Genomic DNA, 15,871 nt, shown 5'->3' with positions numbered 1-15,871 from the left:
GGCGGACGATTGGTATTTATCATAATCTCTTTGAAGCCATTAATATCCTTGGAGACTTATCCGTGATATCATAAATCAATGCATCGCCTGCGGAGTGGTAGCGCGCAGTAGTACATGACAGAGTAGTTGATGGCATTTATTGCATAGTAAAGTTTTAGAAATTTGGTTTCAAAAGAAACTTAATTAAAAAAAAATTTATTTTTAGAATTAAGAAAAATTATCAGGCCTCAACTTTAATTTCCATTGCTTCTGGATTAAAAATGTATGTTCAGTTTTAATTTTGAAAATTAAAAAAAAAAATTAAAGATGAACACTTTTAGATAAATTTTAATGGTTTCATTATAAGTATTGTTAAGACAAAAATTACGAAATTTCGGCAATTTTTTTACGAAGAAAAATAAATAAATTTTTCTTGTGTATAAATAAATTTTTTTCAAGTTTCCACACGTAATCCCTACAAAAGCTGCTCCGGCGAAAAACCGTATATGTAGACGTTATGCTATGCTATGTTATGCTATTTATTTACAAGGGTTATGCAGTTTTCCAGCTTCAATCACTTGTTTAACTAATCGTTTAACCTATAACAAATTATATGTACCAGTGTGTAGATGTAAGTATGTAAATGTATGTATATGTATAAGTACGTACTATATCTAACACGCTTATGCCACTAGCAGTCATATATACATACAAGCTGACAATTGTAAGGAAGCTTAATATCGCTGATTTTTTTAACACTTTTTTTTTTAATACCAAGGACTAACTCAGCAGTTCTACAGAAATCTTAAAATCGTTAAATGTTAACCTACTATTTATTACTTATATTTACTTACAAACAAAGAAAAGCTGTTCTCACTGGCTTATGGAAATAATTATCTAGTCAGTTAGTAATAAGTTTAATATATGACCATTTTTTTATTATTATTTTTTTAACTTTTTGTATTCTAAGCGCTTTTCAAAAACGATTAAACAAAATTTTATTTACGCTCTACATACTTATTTAATAAACGCTGAAATGTGCTTAAACAACTACAGCTACTATTAGGTATTTTTTTTATTATTTTTTAGACCGTATTTTTTAGTGTTAACGTAACAAAAAGGAAAATTCGCTAAGCTTTTATTATCGCAAAATTAAAATATGTATAAATATATACCTACATACAAACTATGTATTAAGAACGCCGCCACATGGATTGGCCTTGACTATATACAAACACTACTTTCGTATGCGTTTCACTGGTAACAAGTTTCGTAAGTATGTAGTTTTATTTGCTACTTTTCGCCACACGTAAATGCTTTTTTTTAATTCCTTATTCTTCTATACCCTCACATACATATTAAAGTTGTTGTAAGCATATACATATGTATTTGTAAGCACTTTCGGCCCTGCCACGCCATCTTCCATTTCGTATACTGAGCGCTGTGTTACGCGTCTATCAAAGAAAATGCTAATTGTTTTACTCTATTTTTCTTTATACAATATTCTTCTTTCATTATTTTCCGTACTACACTTTTAATTTTCATCCTTCTTGTGATTGCACTTTGAGATCATAATCAAGATATTGTAAACCTTTGTCTGCTTTTACACTTTTCTTCTTTTTGCTTCCTTAAAACTTTTAAACGTTTTTGATTTCTAACTCATCTACTACTCAAATAAGTACAAGCTTTGCCGTCGGCACATCATCCCATTTCCCATTTACATAGCTCTCGCAATACTCACTGTGCTCTGTGGTCCTTTAATTGGCGCTGCCGAAAAGCACCGAATTCTTATAGTATGCTGGTGGGCGATCGGTGAGTGGACTCTTCACGTCACGCTCGGCATTGGCGGCGCGCGTTTTGCGTTCCAATTCGATTTCTTGAGCCAAGGACTCTATAAGAAGAAATGAAGAGCATACGAAATTTTTTCTATCAGTAAGTAAATTATTTCGTTTCATTTTTAAATGAGTAATATTTAGAGATTAATAATTAAAAATGTTTATAAACGGGGGTAGTCTAAAGTGTATAAGTAAAAGCTTAGCCTACTAGTTTCATTAATCCCCATACAAAAATGAAGGCCTAATTTTTTGTTGTAGTTGCGGCAGAATCACTCAAAACCTCTATCTGGGGTATTTCGAAACAAGGTTTAATACGTTTTGAAATGCGAAAGCGTATGTATGGTCTAAACAATGAAACATATCGAGTATTGACTAGGGTAGACAGAATGCTCTTAAAAATTTCACTTAGTGACCTCAAAACTTTAGTGTAAAGCAAGGAGAACGAGGAATTCATCTGGCGCATCTTTACTTGTCCCCAAAACCAGCTATCTTGGTCTGTTAAATTGGAAACTCGTTCCTCTATCTCCTTCTCATACTTAAAAGTTGCAAAGAAATCGTTACTTGAGGTATGAACAAAGAACCGATAAGCCACTAGTGCTGGGACATGCTAATATCCGCGAGAAAGCGTATGCTCGGCATAAAACGCCGTGTAAAGGCCTGTTTTTTCGTTTACCCAGAAATAGCCGAAGTGGAAGCGGAACATCTGAAACCAAGCACTCTGGCAGTTTTTCCTAAAAGCTCCAGTTCAAATGCCCATTTTAGAAACCCATCTAACCGAATTCACAGTAATTTCTGACAGGGAAATTAACTATCAGGCAGTCACATATGTATTCCGTGTTCCACCCGTATAATGTTTAATTATTAACTGCGGCCTAAATCAGCTATGGACAACTCCTTGCAGGCGAGCTATGCTCTTTTAAGCTTCCTATAAATAAAGGCGCGAAAAAGGAGGAAGGTCTCCCGACCAGCACTGATTTAGATCTGTTACAACCAAAACATATCGCCCCTACCTCACGATTTATTTGTACACGCATACACGGGTGAGCCATCTCATTGTGCTTTTTGGTAGTTGGAAGTGAAACGAGCAGGAAAGGCTCAGAACTAACTGAAATTATGCCTGCTATGTTCCTGCAGGGGTACTCGAGTTTCTTATTATCGGCGATTTCTCTTTTAGTGTTGCCCTTTGCATTCACACACAGAAACTCTTTTGTACGCAATTGTTGTTGTCAGCTGTGAATCGCCAACTTAAATTACTCAGACGAACGAGAGCACAAAGCGTGTTTCCCGAGTACGGGCGACTGGGTACCCGTCCCCTTTCCTTGTCGCTCTCTCCCCTACAAGCTTCGAGTTTCCGCAACAAAAGTTTTCGTGTCTGAACGTCGACAAAGAGTTCAGTTCAGGGTGAGAAAAACGCAAACATTTTCTGAATTGGAATATGAGAAATTAGACATGGGACATGCAACTCAAAAATATGATGAGGCCACTTCTTCAAAAAACATTAAACGCTAAATCTAGCTTCAAAGAGCGTCACCTGGTCACACTGGTGTCTACAGTAGTTTTGTATCAATAAAACTTTAAATACTCACCAGAATAGTTCTGCCAGAAAGCGCCAGTGGCCATCAAATCGATGCCTGGATAATTCCATGGTGCCTTTCCACCACTAGCCGCAGCCGCTGCAGCTGCTGCTGCTGCCGCTGCCGCCAAATTACCTTCCGCTTGTGAAGTGGGTGGCAAGCTCAACGAACGCTCCATGGCAGACACATCGCCGCCGCCGCCGCCACCACCGCTGCTATCACGTTCTGAGCGTTCGCAATGCTCACGCGATTCACGTTCGGAGTGTTCACGATCGCAACGTTCCAAACGATCGGCGCTGTGACGACCAGCGGGACTACCACGATCCGACTGGGGTTCACGCTTGAAAGTAGGACTTTCGGAACGTTGTCGCAAGTGATGGGTATGATGTTGTTGTTGCTGATGATGATGTGTCAATGATTGAGTTTGTGACTGGTGGTGTTGTTGTTGTTGTTGTTGCTGCAATTGTTGTGCTGGATGCTGCTGGGCATTTTGTGATTGTTGTGTTAGCGAGCAGCCATCATTTGAATTCAACGATTTCTCAGATTTTTCGCTCGATTTGCAATCGTTATCTAAGGGGCGATATTGAGAGCACAGGGAGAGGCTGTTGTTAAAGGAGGGGTGGTTAATCGTAGTTTCAAGTGGAAATTAAGCGGTTTTTTTAAATACATTTTTTGATGGTTTTTGGGTCGTTTTCTCAAAACTTGTCTACCCTTTAAACACAAATTGTATTCTCAAAAAAATTATTTAAGGCCATATAAATTTGAAAAGCTTTTTGAGAAAACGGCCCTTACTTAGGCTTATAATTATTTATATATCATTAAAGTAAATAAATTTCTGATTTATCGAAATTATGCGCCAGTGCAAAATTAGTTATGTACATTTGATAGGAGTATCTACGAATATGTTCTACCAACCTGGTTCGTTTTTCCGCGTCGCCGCTTCGCCGCTGCTATTTTTGCATTCACCGCCGACACTGCTGCGGCCCTCCTCGTTGCCATTCGGCCCAGCAGCGCTACAGCCGCCACCGTCGCCGCCGCCGCTGCTGCTACCATTGCCACCACTATTGCCACCCGCACTCGATGGGTGTGTCGATTTTCGTTTGCCGCCGTCCAGCTGCTGTTGGTAGCGTATGCGCATTTTACGCTCGCGACGGTAGCGCTTCTGGTACAAAACTGCAATGAAAAACCAAAGCACAGAGATAACAATGAAAAATCTTGTTTGCCAAAACACAAAAAATTATTTGAGTAGAAAGAAAAAAACAGGAATTTTTAATTCAATATGCAACTGCAGCGCGCCTGCAATCAACCAACCAGCGATTCATCCATTCAATCAACTGACCCCACGGAGCGGCCGATCCTCGTCCATTCAATCAGCATCCCCTTTTATGTAATGCGTGTGCGGGAGGCATATGACGGGTGACTGTTGAACACAACAACTGTTGCTGTTGTTGTTGTTGTTATACTATTTATTCAGATTATTTGTTATTGCTGCTGATTTGCCATTGATTGCTGCCGACCGATAGTGCGTTCGTCTGTCTGTCCGTTCATTTGATCATTCATTCGATCGACTGAGCGCTCGTTCGCTCGTTCGCATGCTCGCCGGCTCTTTGACGTTCGCCGTTTTGCGCGACGCAATCAACTGCGAATCCGTTTTGCGTGTGGGCCTCACTTATGTAATTCAATTACGTTCAATCGAATGTTGTCGTCAATTCGTTCTAATGCAATTTACAGACGAATCATGTCAGTCATTGGAAGTCATAGGGGATTAGTGTGATCGGCGATTGAGAGGGCGATGTGTGGACGTTGGGTCATCAGAAGGTTTTACACAGGTCGGAGGGAATGTTTTTAGCGTGCTCATATGATTTTTTATGTTATCTTAGAAGAATATTTAAAAAATCTGAAAAATTTGCTAAAAGTCTCTCCAGTTTCCGGTGCCGACTTAAAAACCCTTGGCGTCCTTAAAAATTCTGAGGCAAAGATACATCTTTGGTAAAAAGTTAGCCATACATTTTTGACCATTAAAAACCAGACATAATTTCTTGCCAATTAAAAACTGGACATACATATTTGTTCGTTAAAGAATGGTCATGAATTTTTGGCCCCTGAAAAATTGACAGAAAGTTTTAAACTTTGTATTTGTTTAAAAGCGAGCCCTAAATTTTTGGCCATTCCTAAACTGGACATAAATTTTTGACCATTAAAAACTGTACTCAAATTTTTCTTTGTTAAAGAACCGAAGCAAAATTTTTCGTATGTAAAAAATTGGACATAGATTTTGGTAACTCAAACAGAACATAAAATTTTGGTCGGTAAAAAGTGGTTCAGAATTTGGCCCTTGAAAAATTGGGCATGTATTTTTGTTTGATACACATTTTTGACATAAATTTTTGGTCATTGAAAACTTTACATAATTTTTTGCTTGTTAAAAATTGTGGACTTGTCATGAATTTTTGGCCCTTAAAAAATCGATATGAATTTTTTAACCCTTGTGTTTCTTAAAAAACAAAACCTAAATTTTTTTTCTTTCCAAAACTGGACATACATTTTTGCCATTAAAAACTGGGCATGAATTTTTCTTTATTAAATAACCGAAAATTAATTTTATGTTTGTAAAAAATTGGGCATAATTGTTGGTCGCTCAAACAGGGGTTTTGAATGTTCGGTCGTTCAAAAACTGAACATAAAAGTTTGGTTAGTAAAAAGTGGAAAGTGGATAAAAATTTTGGGTCCATAAAAAAATTGGGCATACATTTTTGTTTGTTATAAACTTGACATCGATTTTTGGTCATTTAAAACTGGACATAATTTTTTGTTTGTTAAAAATGGTAGACTTGTCATAAATTTTTGGCCCCTAAAAATGAAATGAAAACTGGACAGAAATTTTTGCTCATTAAAAACTAGACATGAATTTTTAATTTACAAGTAATGTAGGAGCATTTTTGCTTGTTAAAACAAATTGCCCCTTAAGAACTGGTAGTGAATTTTTAGTTGTGTCTTTCTCTTTAATTCTACTTCAATAATATTGTCAACTTTGCAAAGCCACGGATCATCTCCCACGACAGATTAAAAACGTATGCAGTATGCACATCAACAAAATGAAAACAAAAAAAGAAAAACACCAAGCAAAACCCTTCGATGTCCCCATTTCCGTTTTACCAAGCAGACAACAAATTAATTCGCATTGACACACCTAACTAAATGCGAATGCGAAGTTGGTCGAAGACAGCAGGCGAGTGATGACAACCCACTCCGAAATAATATAAATTATCGTATCTACATAAGAATGAATGAGGTACTTTGTGTACTTAAGTGCAGTTTGCAAGAGTCAAGGGCAGGAGCAGTTTTCATAGCAGAAAAAGTTTAATTCTTTAGATACTAACTAACAAACAAAAAATATGGCAAATTATGATAATTGAGCTAGTTAGCAAAAATCTAGTAAGAAAATACTTATTAATCAAGCTAAAAATATTGCTGAAGAAAAACTAAAAATAGAAACTAAAGCAGAACAATGCGACTTTAGTTGCAGCTAACATTTTTTATACCCAATGAACGAATTTATGACAAAATAGTTTAAGAATTGATTGTCGAAATTCCTTCCAATAAACATTTCTGTTTAGTTGCTTTATCTTTATACCAAATAGTTATTGTCGCACAGTGATTTTACAAGGGTTATTATCTATATAGAGGAGAGGCAGCTTCAAGTTGTCTTTAGATCAGGCAAAGTGAATGTCAACAAAATGCCAATGAACTGACTGACTGGCCCTGACTGTACTGAACTCAGGATATCTAAAAGGGCTAAGTAGCGCCAATACTCTGGAAGAATCTCTTCTCTACAGAGGGCTCCAAATTGAACCATTCTCAAGGGCTTTACTGACTCCCTGGAAAAAACATCCAGACATCATCAAGCTTCTAAATGCTACCGAAATTATTAACGAGATCTACAAGGAAATAATTCCTGTAGGGGACACTTGCAGATTATTAATCACAAACATTGGTTTACTTATGTACCAGACATCGTGGATGGCATTGCTGCGGGCAGTACATTTGTACCTGGCTCCAAAGAGAAGCACTAGTGGATACATATTCAATTATATTTCAGGCTGAGATCTTTACAACTTGAAATCTGCGACTGGGAGTTTTTTGAAAATGTTCAAAACTACATCAAGGCTGTGAACAACTGCGAAACTAACTAAGGACGCACAGCCGGGTCACCCTTTAGTGGGTTCCGGGCATGAGGGGTTTGATGTCAATGTCTCTCCGTGGTCAGTCGAAAGGGTGCATAGCAGTGCTCCAACCACCGGACGTGGACGAGACAGCACTTCGTCTGCCTCGAGAGACTCGGACCACAATAGCCCAACTGCGCTCTGGTTACTGCAGCAGGTTGAACTCACACCTGAGTAGAATAAACGAAGATGTTCCAAGTGAATGCCCGGCATGCGGAGAGACGCCCCATAACTCACAGCATCTCGTCGCATACCCACTGAACCCCACCCTACTGACGCCCCTATCCCTTTAGACAGACCACATCGAGGCAGCACGCTTCCTGGAGCTACCGCTAGTAGAGCTTCACGACAACGATTAATGGACCAACCGATCTGGGCGGCGTTGTTGTAGCCGCTACAACTACAACAACAAGAGCTCCGAAGTAAGTATAAGGATTCTCAGTTTGCAATCTAAGATTCTGAATCTTAGTTAGGAGGTTCTGATTACTCTCATAGACTATCTGACAGGACATTGCAAACTGAGATAGCATCTTAGTAAGATTATCTCGGTAAGATGAGGCTTTCTGCAGAGGCGGTTGTATGGGCTGCCGAGCTAAGCCAAGAGAACATATTATGCGATTGCCCACGTGTCATAGGGCTCTATTAGTACTAGAACGACTGTTGTGGAGTGTCAGAACATAAAAGCATTTCGTTAGAGCAGTGGGTACACTTCCACAATTTCTAACTTTCGTATCTTTTTCTTCTCTTTTCGTTTGTTACATCTTGTACATTGCAATTGCCATTGTAACTCTCGCTAAGAATGAGCAAATTTGCGATTAAAAGAATGAATGGGCGCGTTGCATGCAATGGCAAGAAATTAAATTAAAAAAATCAGCTTGTTGCTTGCCCAGTTGCATTGTTGAAGTTGTTATTATTAGTTGCAATTAGATGTTCGCTTGCATGCAATTTGTATGTTTACTTGTCAGCAGCGAATTGTTTGGACCCAATTTGAACTCGCTGCTCCTCGCTGCCAACAGAATGGAGCCAGCATAGGAGTGCTATAACCACAACATATGTTGCAAATGCACAAACATTCCCGGATTGTGTACGGGATTTCGTTGCCGGCTTTTTGCCATTTGTGGCTGATTTAATGATAAGAATGACGCTAAAGAGGGCTTGAGATAGGCCAGCCGATAGAGTTAGGGGCGAGCTGCTTAAAATACATACTTACATACATACATACATACATACATACATACATACATACATACATACATACATACATACATACATACATACATACATACATACATTCATAAATTCAATTGAAAGCGAGAATTGTTGAAAAGGAAAAGTATTTGTGACAGTGTGCCCATAAAAATTAAGAATAATTCCAAACAATCTTAAAAATACACTTTCCTCTCCCACAAAGGCCTCGCCTCAATCGCTAAATGAAATCCTATGCGCGCGAATCGTAAAAATCCATTTAACTGTAATTGACTAATGAAATGATATTAAATTCATTCGAATTGTGATTTCTTTTGAAAAGCAATAAAAAGCAATAAAAAGAAATCACAAAATTGAAAACAAAGAGCAGAGATTTTAGTATTACTGCTTTTTTCGCGGCGTTCTGTATCTCTGGCATTCACTCGGGTATTGTTACTTTTTCTGTCTGTGCAGCTGACTTGTCGTGACGACATGTCCACTGTTGACTTTGGGTTCATTTTCAATGTTTTTTAATGTTACGTTTTTTTGTTGCTATTTTATTGTGCTCCTTTTGTTTGTTCATCTACTACATAATCATATCAGGTGTCATCGATATTTAAGTCAATTCACATTAGTATTCGCTTGATTGGCGCTGATTTGTCTCTTGCAGTGACCATGGAAGGAATTCAATATTAATCATTTGATGCGTCAACCATATTTACATACATACATATGCACATAACTACTTGCACACATATGTATCTACTAGTATGTTCCTATAAATTAATGCAAGTACTTATGGATATTTGTCATGCGTTATGTTGGTAGCTGCCGACATACTTACATAGTATGTGGAATTGAATTGACATACGTACTTAGTAATTTTATATCAGTTAATTGTTGGCAACTGAATGCTACAAAATGCATTAACTAATTGTGACAATCACTTACAGAGACATAACTAAGAAACTGCTTTAAGTATATATTCAAAAAGGAGACATATGGAGGTAGATATTGATTGTACAGACGAGGATCAATCGATAAGTGGCCTTGTCTAAGGCAGATCAGCCCAACCCTAGTACCTTCACATGTAGTATGAAATTGACAAACGAACACAAACAAATGTTCCATAAAATATCATTGCACTCCGATGGGTGGATAATATCCACTGGATATGTAGAATATATTTAATTTGAAACGGACAGCAGGTAAGGTTACAGTGATTGTCACGTCTTTGTAATACCATGAAAGTCTGGACGGAGAGCATTACTTAGTCATTACTTAGGTTAATGCACGAGAGCTCCTCAGTGTTAGCCAGGAAGTGCGAACCACAATGTTTCCACTTTAACCTCGCAAGGACTGGGAAATCTAATAGAATGTGCTAGGGTGATTCCACCTCGTTATTCTATTGGCAGTCCCTATCCGGAGGCAACGTTGTCGGGGGGTTATCCGGAGCCCAAATAAGCGCTACTATAAAATACTCCGACGCAGGCAGAGGGAGGTCAGACATTACTTGACGCTTCGAGTGCACCAACAGACATAGCGCCCAGGGCCTTGAGAGCCGCCTGGAAATCAGAAAATATGGCTACCCCCCTAACTGAAGTCACACTCTTCTTTAATGACAGCTATTTATTTCCGCCTGCAGCTCCCGGCAGATGGCAACTCCATCAGTCCTGCCTCCAAATTTTTATTCATCCGTGAAAAAGTTCCTCCGGTCAACACGCCTTCCTCCGTCATCCCTAGAGCGAATGCAGGTAGAGAAAAAGCTAGTGGTAGCCATTTCGTAGTCGCAGTAATCTGAAACCCCATGCTGTTTAGTTTTTGAGGCAACCAACGACACGGTGTCCCTGGGCCTAGTCACCCCCATCTCTGCCGGGAGTTTGCAGGAAAGCGCAGACAGTACTGAATACGATTGACACTTAGTGTGATGAAAATGGGCTCACCGCTAACCCAACCAAAGCTAGTATTGTGCTCTTCACTACAAAGAGAAGGTTGGATGGTATCATTCCCCTTAAACTTAAAGGAGTCACAATTCAAACTTCTCCCGAAATGAGGTATCTAGGAGTAATTCTGGATAAAAAAAATTATCGTGGACCTCCGAAGCATTGGCAGCATATTGGCAATGTAAACAGGTCTTTGGCAAAACATGGGGTCAGCCACCAAAGGGAACCCTCTGGATATATACCTCTATGATCAGACCCATAATCAGCTATGCGTCAGTGGTATAATGTAGCAGACTTTCAATCAATAGCGTGGCAAGTCTGCTTGCTGAATTTCAAAGGACTATTGTCGCGTGCTCTACGGGTACTTTCTCTACAACACCTGGCGCTGCTCTTGATGCACTTCTTCACTTACCATAACTTTGTGTCTTCATACGTGAGGAAGCCTTAAAGGCCATCTGCAGTTCAAAAAGAAACGGATTTAGGTATAACACTGAGTGAAGCGACTTATGTCGTTTCAATGCTACCGGATAGTACTCCGCCATTACCGTTGTTAAAGAGATTCTACAATGTTGAGTTCCCTAAGGCTGAATGCTGGTTTAATACCAGCACTGAACCCAGACTCACATTATCGAGTCTCTTCTGATGGCTGACACTGGGTCAGGATCTGACGTCGTTATCGAAGCTAATGGGGATAAGCTTCACTTTTGTCTTGAGGAGTATGCTTCGGTCTTCCAGGCTGAGCTATTCGTAATCCTGGAGGGGAAGGCCGTCTCTACAGTGACAACCAATCTGCACTTAAGGCATTGGCCTGCCCTCTGGGTGCCAGGTCATTCGAGAGTACCTGGTAATGAGACATCTGACAATTTAGCCAGAGTTGGCTCAGGCAAGCATTCCTCGGTCCACAACCAGTTATAGTACACCCCACTTCGACCATCGAAGCCACCATCCGAAACTGGGTGAATACTTCGCTTAACAATGACTGGGAAGGTATTGAAGGAGATGCATGTGGGCAAAACTCATGTTGCTTTCAATATCAGAAGGTCTATCTAGTTCTTTGCTTTCACTGAGCAGACGGGACTGCAGACAACTTTTTGGACTACTGACTGGTCACTTCACGTGGCACAAACGCCTGATTGTAATAGGCGTACATGACAACTCCATTTGCCCATTGTGCTTCTTCCCCGCCTTTGCAAGAATTAGGTATGAGACATTTAGCCGCGATTTGTTGAGAGGTGAACACCTGCGCTCTTTGCCACCCACCAATGTGCTCAGGTTTATTCGTAAATCATGGAGATTTAAAACAGATTAAAAGGAGCATGAAAACATTTCAATGTACGGCATGGAGTCAGCGCTCTTAGAAAAAAAAAATTTGTTCTTTTTTTTTTAAAACGGACTTGACCCCAAGCCCTGAGGAATGGTAGCGCGCACTACTAACCTTTACACCACAGCGGCTGCCTTACTCCGTATATCCAACTGAAAACTGAGCTCCAATGTCAACTTCCAACTCTGTGTACACTATTGCCGGGATTGCTATCAAAAACTGTAAATATTCGGCCCTATTATAGTTGTCGAATGTAATTTTTTCGCTAAAAAATAACTTTCATCAGTCCAACTTTGGTTTCGCTGGCCACAGTAGTTTTGCGAGGAGCATCTTTCCGCAAAAATACTGTGGTCATCGTAGCTGTCTTTGGACTTGGGAGAGTTTGAAGAAAACATAACATAGACGTCGACGTCGACAACCATAATATGGCCGATTGACTCGGTTAACCTCGCCATGTTATTGTAATTTTTTGTGTTGCGGAAGTGCTTTTTTCATTGTGTTAGCTAAACTCCAGCCCACAATCTACAACTGACTTCATTTAACCTCAAATTAGCATAAAATGTAAATTAACAGCCGCACAAAATGTTGTCAGCGTAACCGATCTGACATTACTTAACAGCGCAGAGCTATATATAAACATATGTACATATCTACTGAAGATATATGTATAAACATTAGGGTGCCTCACTACAAAAACGTCGCGGTTTTCTGCCGGAATTAAATAATTTATTACATTAAAAAATATATTAAGATTTACGTGAGCTGCATCAATTTTAAAAGATTTCCAAATATTAATGCCCGGTTGCACCTATCAATTTTGGAAAACTTGTCATTTTAAATTTTAACAGTCTGATAAGTTTTAAAATTGATTGGTGAAACTGGGCAAACGTTCTGTATAAATGAAATAAATTTTTAAAAATATATATTTTTTTTATCAAAAATCAACTCAGGTAATAGAAGAGTTTAAGCTTAAAAGGTCTGCATACAAATTTTATCAACGGAATCAAAATAATGAGATTTTTGGAGACATTTTCAAATCGGTTCAGCTCACCTAATTCTTATTATAGTGACGGAGGTCGTAAAATATAATAAATTGTATTATTCCGATGGAAACCAGTGCCGTTTTTTTTTTTTATGGAGGGTGACGCACCCTAATGCACAACTACTACAACATAACTTGCTATTTTCTATCTTTAAAGTATCTTTAAACGCTTTAGCTGCAAGCGACTGCAGTTGCAATGGAAACAATTTCTTTTTTGATTTTACAGTGCCTTTGTTTTAATATAATTTTTGTTGTTGTAACTCACCTCTCAGTTTCCGTTCATCGGCTAATTGTCGATCTAATGAATCTTTGACTTCGCGTTCGCGCAAAATGTCCATTTTAAGCTCGGCTACAGATAACAAGTGGAAAAAGAAAGAAGGAAAAAGACGGAGAAAATTGATTAAAGATTTATTGACCAAGCGCAAAGATCAAAGCGGCAGAGCAAAAGCTAAATTAAGGCTGCCAAAAAAAAAGCAAAAAATATAAAAAGTTTTAAAAGCGCTTTGCCTCAACAGGCTAATAGCGGCCGTCTGCTGCCAACAGCAACAATGGGCGACAAAGCAAAACTTGTCTTGATGTCTTTTGTGCCCTTTCTTTTATTTTTCCAAAAGCCATTCAAATGTTTCTCACCTTTTTCGTAGCTGATTTGTCGCTCCTGTTGACGCGCATTGTCCGCAGCCACCTTCAGCAGGCTTTGTATGTTGCGCAGCAGCGTCTCTGTAGATGAGGGTGCACCGTGCGGATCCATAGCCAGTGGGCCAAGCGCGAGGCCACCGGCCAACGCAGCAGCTGCAGTGGCGTCATTGGCCGCCAACAAAGCCTCCGTGCCAGCAAGCGCGCCACCCGAGCCAGGTCCATTCGCGAGGGCAGAATTCGCACCTGGCCCACAGCCAGCAGCACCGCCGGCAACAGCAGCCGACGCAGCCAATTGTGAATAGTTCAGAGCACGCTGGTGATGATGTTGCAGCGCTGCCACGGCAGCGGCATTGTGTGTGGAGACGGGAGTTTGCTGTAGTGCCGCGTGTGAGTTGACAACGTCGCGTTCGTTGAGACCAACAGCAGCGGCGGCAGCAGCTGCAGCAGCCACGCCAAGGCCACCAACACCGACACCTACACCGACACCGCCACCGCCGGGTCCGCCTGGCACGCCACGTTCACCGACACCTACAGCATTGCTGGCGCCATGGTGCAGCTGGTGGTGGTGGTGTGGGTGGTGATGGTGCAGTGGATGACGTTGTGACGACGCCGCCGTCGACGATGTTATATTATCACGCTCAGTATCACTCAAGTCTGCGCAAACAAGGGCGAGCAAATAAAGAAGAAAAGGAAAAAGGAGAAAATGAAGAAGAAGAAGAAGAAGAAGAGAATGGAATGCGTTAAAAAAACATTAGTCAGTGTGGCAAACAGCTTTTGTGTGCTGCTATTGTTGGTATGCATGCTTGTCTTTCACACCCCACATGAAGTCCCGCCCTATCGCGCTTCTACAGTTTTATTGATGAAAAACAAAGTGCACTCACCTTCGTCATCTTTGTTGCAACGTTCATCGACCTCTGACGCATTATCATCACTCAGATTTTCGTCATCGTCGTCCTCCACGCCAATCACACCCTGACTGCCGCCACCGACGCTACCCTCGCGCACCGAATGTACCGGCGAATGCATTTCGCTGCGTTCACTGCGATCATCACAATTGCTGCCTTGGTCCGTATTGCCGCCGGACTTGGAGAGATTCAGCACGGGGCTCTGACGGTTCGGGGAACCAGCTATAAATAATAGAATAGTAGAAGGAAATATAAGAGGCATTGAAGTATTTTAAAAGTAGCGGTAATATTTGCTGTGCAGGACGCAGGAACTTACAATTTCGTGAGCTTAAATCGCGGATCTTTGGCTCATTGACACCACCGCCGCTGTTCATTTGTTGGCGCTCATCGGTGCATTCCTCGCGAAGCCTGGAACATGAAAGTGAACAGAGAAGGCAGAAAATAAGATCAAAGAAGTAAAACTTTTAGGCTAAGTGCACACAGAGCTCAGTGGTTAACTTATAAGCGCGCTGATAGATGCTGAGAGTGTAAATATAGCACATTCAGGTCCGATCTTCGCTTAAAACACTTTTGGTGTGCGAATGCATGCTCTATCTGTGCCTCTCAGTTCGTTGATCAATTCGTCTCTCAACTCACCGTTAAGCTCTTTGTGTGCACTAGCCCTTATGTTATGCTAACTTATTAACCTATTGTGTGGATGCTTTAGGGTTCAAGCGGAGAAAAATAATATGACAAATATTCTTACCGTTCCAAATGTTTCACAATATCCTCATAGGCTGCGCGACAATTCTCCCAAATGCCGGAGCGCGCCAAGGCATCCATATTCGCCGCGGACATACCACCTTGAACGGCAGCTTTCAACATTTGACTATCAGGTCGTGCATGTAGGCCATGCGGCGGCATACCGGGTGACATTAACGCCGTGCCGGGATGATGATTCATTTGCATGAAAGCCATGTGATTGATGGGCGGGGGATTGTAGCCGTTGGCGAGGAGTGGCGATTTATCGAGACGATTAAGGTCTGGAATTAAGAAAGCAAATATATCTTTGTAATACAGAAATTAAACATTTAAGTTAATACCTATTAATCGTTTATCGACAAAAAAAAAAATACTGAATTACGAGCATAAAAAAATTTACTAACATAAAAGAAGATTATTTTAAATTGCTTTTTTCCTTTAACTCATAAGAACTTTAAGATAAGAGTTGAAAACAGTTTCTTTTTTT

The 15,871-nt window shown here is 40.2% G+C and overlaps 1 protein-coding gene across 1 annotated transcript; it reads right to left on the bottom strand.

The window, feature by feature from the left end:
* Window positions 1–942: 942 nt before the first annotated feature.
* Window positions 943–15,831, bottom strand: LOC118742079 (la-related protein Larp4B-like). The gene is made up of 9 exons (XM_036474045.1): window positions 15,828–15,831; window positions 15,389–15,665; window positions 14,960–15,051; window positions 14,620–14,865; window positions 13,733–14,392; window positions 13,368–13,451; window positions 4,304–4,561; window positions 3,401–3,958; window positions 943–1,870 (listed from the first exon to the last, which is right to left on the bottom strand). The coding sequence occupies exons 1-9, from the start codon at window positions 15,829–15,831 to the stop codon at window positions 1,737–1,739; spliced, it is 2,313 nt and encodes a 770-aa protein (XP_036329938.1). The 3' UTR covers window positions 943–1,736.
* Between the last annotated feature and the right edge of the window lie 40 nt (window positions 15,832–15,871).

Source organism: Rhagoletis pomonella, unplaced genomic scaffold (assembly GCF_013731165.1).
Source record: "Rhagoletis pomonella isolate Grant_MI unplaced genomic scaffold, Rhpom_1.0 Rhpom_scaffold_00006, whole genome shotgun sequence".
NCBI classification, from domain to species: Eukaryota; Metazoa; Arthropoda; class Insecta; order Diptera; family Tephritidae; genus Rhagoletis; species Rhagoletis pomonella.
This window is presented reverse-complemented; position numbering and strand designations above follow the sequence as displayed.

Coding starts and splice junctions, on each gene's coding strand:
- LOC118742079 (XM_036474045.1), bottom strand. Junction 15,052..15,388: donor ATTGTGAAACATTTGGAACG/GTAAGAATATTT, acceptor TTCATGTTCCAG/GCTTCGCGAGGAATGCACCG. Junction 14,866..14,959: donor CGATTTAAGCTCACGAAATT/GTAAGTTCCTGC, acceptor TATTATTTATAG/CTGGTTCCCCGAACCGTCAG.